Source organism: Neophocaena asiaeorientalis, unplaced genomic scaffold (genome assembly GCF_003031525.2).
Source record: "Neophocaena asiaeorientalis asiaeorientalis breed wild unplaced genomic scaffold, Neophocaena_asiaeorientalis_V1.1 scaffold629, whole genome shotgun sequence".
In the NCBI taxonomy this organism is placed as follows: Eukaryota; Metazoa; Chordata; class Mammalia; order Artiodactyla; family Phocoenidae; genus Neophocaena; species Neophocaena asiaeorientalis.
The window spans coordinates 1,625,192-1,634,078 of NW_020175468.1; the positions used below are offsets into that span (position 1 = coordinate 1,625,192).

An 8,887-nucleotide genomic window follows, 5' to 3' on the forward strand; every position below is an offset into this window, starting at 1 on the left:
ACCCCACACTCACACCATTCTTTTCCAAAACCCCCTAAGAGCTGGAAAATTCCCCGCCTCCACCGAGCGCGGAGCCAACCCGAAGGCAGCCCCCTTGTGACGTCATCGGTTGCCAGGCAGACTGCTGCGCGGCTCCTGCGGGCCCAGCAGGTTGGTGGAGCGCCTGGAGAGCTGGGAGCCTCGCTCGCTACCCGCGGGCCGTATCCAGCGAGAGGGGGACAGAGATCCGGCGGAGGGCAGAAATTCAGAAACGAGGGACAAAACCCAGACGGAAAGGGAATCAGGAAGGGGGTGGGGAAGAACTCCAATCGTCAAGAAGAGACGGAGACAAAAAACTGAATCGAACCACCAGTGCCTGCATCTCAAGCCCTGACCGCGGCCTTCAAGGTTCGGCCTGGTTTGGCTCTAACTGCCTCTTGCATCTCCTCTCTTATCTCCCCCCTCGCTGTCCCAGTGTCTCTGAGGGCCAGCAGGCCCGGATGGATGGGTAGCATTGCGGTCCCTGACAAAGGGTCCTAGAAGGTCTGTCTACCTTGATTTATTTTATTTTATTCCAAACTTGGGGTGATGATGATAGTTTTCGTAAAAGGTACCTCATTTGCAAGAGGAGGCCCTCCCAAAAGACATTTTGTCCCTGGCACCGCCCCAGGGAGGGGGGTGTGCTGTCCTCTTGAGGGCAGGTCCCAGCCTGGGCTCTGCTACCAGCCGCTGTATGCCCCCCTCAAGAACCTCTTCCCTCTCTGGATCCTTGATGCTCCTTCCTTGACTTCCTTCTGGCTACCAGTGGGTGGATGGGTGGATTTCAGGAGATGTATCAAAGGCTTGACAGGGCTGCAAGGGCCTTCCGAGATCTTCCTCCTCCTCTCCCCTTTCACAGAAGGGCCAAACTGGCCCAGAAGCAGCAAGTCTTTCACCCTAGACCCCCCAGCCACCCAGGCTCAAGGACTTGGGACTCCGGCTTCTTAGCCCACAGCCTCTGACACCCCCCGAGGGTTCCAATCAGAGCTCCCACAGTTCATCCGGTCGTCTTCTGCTCAGGCTGGATTCACACGAGAATGGTTGGGGCGAACGGACAACTGAGAGAAGCCACCGGGGTATGACAGCCAGGGGCGATGGGGACTTGAGCAGATTGGAAAACAGATTCCCCATTAGAAGCGGCCACCACCCTGCTCCAGCCTCTCCACATCGAAAAGCTGGCCCACTGTTGCTGGATTGTGCAAAGTCTCCGGTTAGAACTGACATGGGGAGGGCTGCCACGGTCACCCAGAAGTCAGATGAGTGGCCAGAATTGATCGCCAGCATGGCCCTAGGGAGGGCATTACAGGAAGCGGAGGGTCCCCAGGAGAACTCGGAGCTGTTGGTGGGGTCCCCAAAAGGGCATACCAGATGAGGATCCCAGAGGGGCCTCAGATGCGATTGGAGGATTCCAGACAAACAAGGGCATCGCAGAGGTGGCCGGATACAACAAGGTTCACTGAGGTCCGTCCTCCAGACCTGACAAGGGTGTTTTCAGACATGACAAAAGGATCCCAGAGGCACCGTAGATGTGATCGGAGAATTCCAGACATAAACAAGTGATAGCAGGGTGGTTCCAGAGAATTAGGGGATCTCAAAGATGACAAAGGGATTTGGGGGGACAGACAGAATGAGAGTCTCAGATGGGCACAGAGACATGTATGCAAAGGGTTCCCAGAGGGACCCAGACATAACTAGGAGAGCTCAGATGGGACAGGAAGGAGTCAAACATGAGAAGGGGATCCCAGAAAGACCCTGGACAGGGCTTAGGGCTGCTGGCAGAGTCCCCCTCTTGGTGTGATGATCTGTAGGCTCACCCTCCCCTAGATGAGACTGAGAGATCGCAGACACACAAGGGATCTCAGACATCACAAGGGGATCCCAGAGAAGCTCTTGGGATTCTGGAAGCACTGCCCTGCCCCGCCCCTCCACACAGACACATAAGTATAGTCGTCTCTGGGTCCTTCAACCCAAGACATGAAGATCTTGGGGCCCCTGGACATGACAAGGGAATCCCAAAGAGGGAATCCCAGACATGACTGGGGGGATCCCAGAGGGACCCTGGGCAGGGCTTAGGGATTGTGGCAGCGCCCCGCCCCCACAGCCAGGATGGGGGATCCGTGGGTCCTATGACCTAGGGTGTGGGGACGCCCACGTGACACAGGCGTGGAGCCCCTGAGAGTCCCCGAGAGGCCGCCCCGGGCTCAGGCCCGGCGGGCGGCGGGCAGCAGCGCACTATCAAACTGGTAGGTGAGCTTGCGCTTGACCTTGCGGATCTCGCCGGTCTTGGCGTAGTTGCGCAGGGCGCGCGCCAGCTTCTGGTAGGTCATGCGTTTGCGGTTGCCCTTCTGCTGGCCCCAGCGGCGCGCCAGGAGCTCCTTGTGCTTCGAGGAGAATTGGAAGACCCCGGCGCCCGGCTCCACCCACCACACGCACTCGCGCATGTCTCCGCGCGTCAGCAGCCCCAGCAGGAACTGGTACAGGCGCAGCTTCTTGCGGGCCCCTGCGGCGGGTGCGGGGCGCGTTAGCTGAAGCATCCTTCGGGCCCCACCCCCCCCCCTCCCCGCCTCACCCCGCCCCCGAACCGCCAAGCCTCTGTCTCCCCATAAAGAGAATTGGGGTGACGAAGGTGGCTGCTAGGTACACCTGCCTGGCTCTGTCTGTGCCACACCCCCATCCGGGGCAAGTTGCTCCCCTTTCCTGAATGTGCCACCCCATAACCCCCGTCTCCCATCCCTGCTTTATATTTCAGGATGTGTGTCTGTCCTGTGACTGCTTGGTGGCCAGCACGTATCTGTTGAGCGCATGGATGAATCTGTGAAATGGGTTGGCAATGCTCCTCAAAGACTTATGACAGAGCTGACTTGTGGTGAAGAGATCTGAAGTGGGTTTGGATGTGGCCATTTCTCCAGCTCCAGGTCACTCAGTGTGTCAGTTCCGCGGGGACTGGGATCCTGGGAGAGGCCAAGGGGTCTGACTCCTGGGCTCCTTTAAGCAGCAAGGGCCCCACAGAGTTGGGGGGTTCATAGCAGGCATTGGATACAAGAACCCCACCTCTGCCATTTTCCAGCTGTGTGACGTTGGGGTGGTGGCTTAACCTCTCTGAGCTGGTGTTTCCTCAGCTAAAAATGAGGCTTGTGTGTGTGTTTTTACAAATCTTTCTGAAGCGCTTAGTACCAGGTGCTGCTCTAGGCACTGAACAATTACGAGCTCATTTAATCTTCATCATAACCCCACGAGATAGGGGTGATAATAACAATGCCCATTTTACAGATGGGAAACTGAGGCCCAGATAGGGAAAGTAACTAATAATTCCAACTTCCAGGGGTTGTGAGTAATGGAGGGCACAGGGGCGGAAGCAGGGGTTGAATAATAGATGGGAGCTGATATTGTGATGATTTCTTTTGCTATTGTGTCCATAATGATGGTGAAGATTTATTGAGTGCCAAACTCTGTGCCAAACACTGCTATCTCATTGACACGTATGATCCCCCCTAATTCTCCCAACCACCACCAATAGACACTGTTACTGTCGTCCCCACTGTACAGATAGGAGACCAAGGCACAGAGCGGTAGAGACAGTTGCCCAAAGCAACACAGCCAGCAGATGGCAGATCTGGGAACTGCCCTCAGCGCTGGAGTATATATAGTAATTGCTTGGGAAGACATGGTTCCTTTAACCTCCCACCCCCATCTCCAGTTGGAGTCCCTCCCACGCCACTTGCGCCCACATACCTGCCTCAGATCCCCTCCCCTCGGGGCCAGCCATGAGGGCCTCATCTGACTCGCTGTCCGAGACCTCCAGGGCGGGACTGTCCAGCAGGAGGTCCTCTTCCTCTGACAGCACGGGGCTGGGGTATGGGGCGTACGCCAGGGGACCCAGGGTCTGTGGAAGATCAGGGTTACCTGTAGGCCCAGGGGGAGGTCCCCCTTCTCTCACTCCCTCTGCTTTCGTCCCTTGGCTTCTTCCTGGGCCCTGGCCGTGGCCCTCCCCACTCTGCTCACAGCCTGCACTCTGGCCTCGGTTCAGATCTCCATGGCGTGGCCAGGGGATGCCCGGGCCACCTCCATGAGAGCCTGCTCCACACAGATAATGGCCTTTGCTGGCCCCTGGCCCACGTTTGTGCCTCTGTTGGCTCGGTGCAATGACGTAATAGTGCTGCTTACCCTTAGAGGGTCGCCAGCGGGATGAAGGGCTTCCTGTGTGCACAGGTTTAGATGCAGTGCCTGGCACCTAGGAAACCTCAATCAAAGGAGGGGGATTTTCATGGTCATTCTGCCCCTCACCTGGCTTGTGAAGTCCTCCATGGGGTATGCTGGGAAGCCAGGCCCCGGGGCCTCCAGGCTGGGGGCCGGGTCCAGGTTCCCCACAGGGCTGTAGGTTGAGGGTCCGTAACAGAGCTGGACACCCTGGGTGTGGCTGAAGGTGGCCACAGCCGGGTCAAAGGTTTCATAGGAGGCGGCTGGGACAGCTGGACTGAGGCCGTAGCTCCATAGATCTGGGGGGAAGGGCGCTGAATCAGAAGCTGAGAGGTCTGGGCTCGGCCCCCTCCCCCTTGAAGCCCCTGCACTGGCACAGAGGGACCATTGTGCGCTGTGCAAATCTCTGACCCCAGGATTTGCATGGGCAAGCGGGTGATTGGGAGAGGAAAGGGGAGGAGGTCTGGAGGCCTGAGCTAACCTTGTCCTGCTGTGCCAGGTGACAGCCTCCCCTGGGCCTCAGCTCTCCCATCTGTAAAATGGGCCCAAGGGGCAGGTGGGGAGGGTGCTGGGCCAGGATCACTCACCAGGAGCCCCGTCTGAGTCAGGGTAGCTGGAGTGCTTGCAGCTGTCCAGGTCATAGAAGACTCCATCTGGGTACTGATAGGGGTTGGGAAAGAAAAGGGGTCAACCCAGGCTGCAGGGAGACCCCACCCAACCCTGGACCAGCGGGGAGACTATGACAGGCTGGGAGAGGGAGAGAAAGAGAGACACAGAGACTAGGCACCAGAGACAAGGGCAAAGAGAGGGACATCCAGAGATACAGAGTTGGGAGACAGATACAACACGGCAGAAATACACAAAGGCCCAGACCCAGACGTGCGCGCGCACACACACACACACACACACACACAGAATGAGAGACACAGGTAGGGACACATAGAAAGAGACCAGGGTCTCGCAAAGGGACACAGCAGCCAGCTCCTACTAAGACTGTGGGCTTCCGGGAATCCCAGCACCTCACCGATACACAGTTGTGACATTGTAGCAGCTGGGGAAGGTGTAGATGAATTCCCCCAGTCTTGCCTGCCTGGGGGAGGGGGAGGGGCTGAAGGGTGAGAGGCACAGAAGTGTTTTTAACAGAGGCAAAGAAGCTCTCCATGCTTTTTTTTATCCACCTCCATATCACTCCGATTCATCCCAAGAGTCATGTTGCTTTAGCAATTAAAGTCTAAACCTAGATATATGCCATCCTGATAAACCAGTGATCTCACTGCAAGGTATTTACCCATGAGCACTGAAAACATATGTCCACGAAACAGCCTTGTTCAAGAATAATCAGCACAGCTTTAGTAACAGCCCCCAAACGGGAAACAGCCCAAGTGCCCAGAGACAGGAGATTGGACACACAAACTGTGGTGTGGTCCTAGGATGGAGTACTATACAGCAAGAAAAAAGGACCAACGTCTGACACACACTTGATGTCGCGTGAGGAAACCAGACCCAAAAGGGGTCAACCCTGTGTGATTCACTTTATATGAAGCTCAAAACCAAGCAAAACTAATCCGTGGTGGAAAATATCAGAGGGGTGTATTGATTGGGAAGGGACGTGAGGGAATCTTCCGGAGTGATGGTAATGTTCTATATCGCGGTCTGGTCCGTGGTTACACAGGTGGGCACCTAAGTTAAAACCTCATTGAGCTGTACACAAGATTTGTCTCTTTCTTGACTTGTAAAGCAAACCTCAATTTTTTTTTTTTTTAAAGCAAAACTCTTCAAGTTGGAGGAGGGTGGGATGTGCTGGCGAAGGGGCACCCACAGGGGGGTTTCTTTCCAGCACGTGAGTGGGGTTTTATTTCTTGGACTGAGCTGTGGGTTTATGGGGGTGGGGTACAGTATTCTGCACGTCTGAAATAGTCCAGACTCAATTTTTGAAAATACGAAGTAAAGCAGAGAAGAGAAGAAGGAATGAGTAGATTTACTAAGTGTGGGATGGACGGAGGAAGGGACACAAAGTCAAAGACACAAAGACCCACCCCTCCCCGTTCGAGGAAGTGGACCAGAGTCTGAGAGGAGAGAAGAGATGTTAGAAAAACTTCTGTGATGGAATGGGTAGGAAGGGGGTCCTTGGAGGTACCGAGGAAAAGTCAGAAAGACAAAGGGACAGGAAGGAGTGGAGGGGGAAACTGAGGCAGGGAGGTCGCGATGGGCCACGTGGGTCCCCCCACCCCTCCCTGACCCCCAGGGCCCCAACTCACCAGACAGCTGAAGTGTGGCCCGTCAAGCCTGGAGGGGGAGAGACACAGGGGCATGTCAGGGGAGTCTTCAGCCTCCTGAGTCTCGAAGTGGTTGGGCAGATGGGGGATAGGCGACTGCAGCTGTGACCACCACAGCTCGTTCACTGCTGCGTGTCTCTGTGTGAGACCAGCCCCACCACACTCACCCCCACCAGGACAGGAAATGGGGGGCGGGGGCCAGGCAAATGTTTCCCCCTCCCCCGGGATTTGCATAGACAGAGGCTGGGCGGGGGCAGGGAAAGTGAAGGAGAGAAAGTCCCCTGAGAGATGTGGGCGCCCGAGGGCGGGTGGGGGCGGGGAGGGGGCCTTGGTGAGCGAGTCGGTTAAATGGGTCCATCTTGGACCGGAGGAGACAGATGGAGAGATGGACGTCGGGGTAGAGATGGGAAAACACAGAAGAGGTTCAGCAGAGGGGAGAGGAGAGGAGGGAAGGGAGAAAGGTGTGGAGAGACAATTCACATGGCATGGGACAGACGGGGAGACAGAAGGAGAGATGAAACAAACTGGAGAGACAGAGAAAGACACAGAGAGAGGGAGCAAGAGGCAGAGAACAGAGACCCAAAACAGAAAAGATGAGCCAAGAAGCCCAGTGAGCAGACCCAGTGAGTGAGTCGGGGATGCAGTGAGACTCCGAAGGAGATGGGGACAGAGACAGAGATGGAGGGCCACTTGGGAGAGGACAGCAGGGCAGAGAAGCAAGCATCCCAAGGAAAAGAGATCTTTGGGGTCCAGGGGAGACATGGATGGGACGGAGGAAGGAATCGAGGTGGCAGAGGAAAGAGATCCAGGAGGGGTGAGAGACAGTGTGGACCTCCCTCCCCTCCCACCCACCTGCCCCCTGGGTGGGGCAGAGACCACCACCCCTGGGGCAGGCCCGGCAGAGGGGTCAAAGGTGAGGTGCAGGGCAGGGGTCCTGAGTATCACTTTCGGGTGCCCCCACTTACTGTGCAGCCTCTAGGGTGAGCATGGTGGTGCTGGGCTGGGCTTGCTGCCGCCTGCAGACACCCCCCCTATTTATACCTTGGCCCAGCCCCCTGGGGGGGGCAGGGGTGCCGGCGGCTGTGAGCTCAGCCCGCCTCAAAAATCCCCTCAGGGGAGGGGGCTGGATTGCACAACCCCTTGGTCACGTGGCAGGGAGGGTGGGCCCAGGGTCTGTCTGGATTTGGGGATCCCCAGGGTTGGGATGGGGGGATTGACCCTAAGGAGTGGAGATGGGAGAGGAGCCAGATTTGGGGGGACCCTGAAAAAGTAAAGGAGGGGTCAAGGAGGCCTGTGGGAAGGGGGGGTGGGGGGAGGCTCTGGACCCAGGAACCAGAGGGGAGTGGGTTGCCAGGCGCTGGGGGCACTCCGAGACCGCCGGCTGACGAGAGCACTGGGGGGAGTCAGAGGTAGGGGGGCCCCGGGCTCTCAGAGTAGACGTGGGTTGGGCTGGGGTCCCTGAGAAAAACCCAGGCCCGAAGCCGGTGGAGACCCCAATGTGGAAACATTGTGGGTGTGTGACATGGGAGGGGGGTCCCCCTGGTCGTTCCGGGGAGCGGGAGCCTCCAAGCCAGGGGCTGCCCCAGGCCTGGAGGAAACAGGTCAGCACCTGGAGGGCGGGGCAGCCGGGCCAGAGGAGCTTGTGCCCATAGATGCTCTGCTCACTGGGCCTCGAGGGAGGGCTCGCGGGGGTGGGGGTGAGACCCGGCCCAGGGATCTTGCAGGGAGGGTGAGGGAGTCCAGTGAGGGCCTCCTGGGGGTCAGTGGATCCCACTGAGTGGAGCTAACCCATCTGGGCCAGAGCTTATGACAGTGGACCACGACCCCCCAGGGACCACAAAGCACCGGGTAACAAAAGGCCTGAACTTTATTAATTCTCCGCCCATCCCACTCCACAAGGCCCCTGTGGGGAGTCGGCCGAGGTCAGAGGTCACCAGGCCTCGGGGCCGGGGGGCCCGAAGCGCCTCAGAAGCTGCTCCTGGTCCTGCAGGTCCTTCCGCACCTTCTTGCGCATGTAGAAGATGGGGCAGTCCCGGCTGCGGGTGAGGACGGGGGTCAGGGCCACTGCCACTGCCCGGGCACACCAGAGTCCCACTGCCCAGCCCAGTGGTGGGGCAGGGGCCGTTCCCAGGACTTTGGCCCCTGTACGCTGCCCACCCACCTCCCCTCCCACGATGGGCTGTTTGCTCAGCGGGCATGGGGGGAGCCGATAACAGCGGGTGCTCACTCAGGCGCTGGGCCACCAGCCGTATATCACCTGGCACCTGGCGTGGGAACCCGCCCCGCCCACCTGTTCCCTGGGGAAAGGCTGGCCCCGCCTTGGCAGAGGGGGCCAGGACCCTGTGTGTGTGTGTGTGTGTGTGTGTGTGTGTGTGTGTGTGTGTGTGTGTGTGTGT

General features: G+C 58.1%; 2 protein-coding genes across 4 annotated transcripts in view; both read right to left on the reverse strand.

Moving 5' to 3' along the window:
* Positions 1 to 533: 533 nt before the first annotated feature.
* SPIB (Spi-B transcription factor) lies at positions 534 to 7,494 on the reverse strand. Of its 3 annotated transcripts, none has more exons than XM_024768524.1 (6): positions 7,457 to 7,494; positions 6,474 to 6,501; positions 4,803 to 4,875; positions 4,303 to 4,514; positions 3,751 to 3,901; positions 534 to 2,518 (listed from the first exon to the last, which is right to left on the reverse strand). In XM_024768524.1, the coding sequence occupies exons 1-6, from the start codon at positions 7,477 to 7,479 to the stop codon at positions 2,220 to 2,222; spliced, it is 786 nt and encodes a 261-aa protein (XP_024624292.1). In that variant the 5' UTR covers positions 7,480 to 7,494; the 3' UTR covers positions 534 to 2,219. The 3 variants fall into 3 exon arrangements, with proteins under 3 accessions (XP_024624292.1, XP_024624291.1, XP_024624294.1); XM_024768523.1 differs by having other exon boundaries at positions 6,474 to 6,593; positions 7,457 to 7,476; XM_024768526.1 differs by lacking the exons at positions 4,303 to 4,514; positions 6,474 to 6,501; positions 7,457 to 7,494 and having other exon boundaries at positions 4,803 to 4,868.
* Positions 7,495 to 8,343: 849 nt separating this feature from the next.
* The window catches only part of POLD1 (DNA polymerase delta 1, catalytic subunit), a 24,583-nt gene continuing 24,039 nt past the window's right edge, over positions 8,344 to 8,887 (reverse strand). Inside the window, exon 27 of the mRNA XM_024768497.1 lies at positions 8,344 to 8,527. Within this exon, the coding sequence (XP_024624265.1) occupies positions 8,422 to 8,527 (106 nt within the window). The 3' untranslated portion in view covers positions 8,344 to 8,421. The remainder of the gene's footprint in view (positions 8,528 to 8,887) is intronic.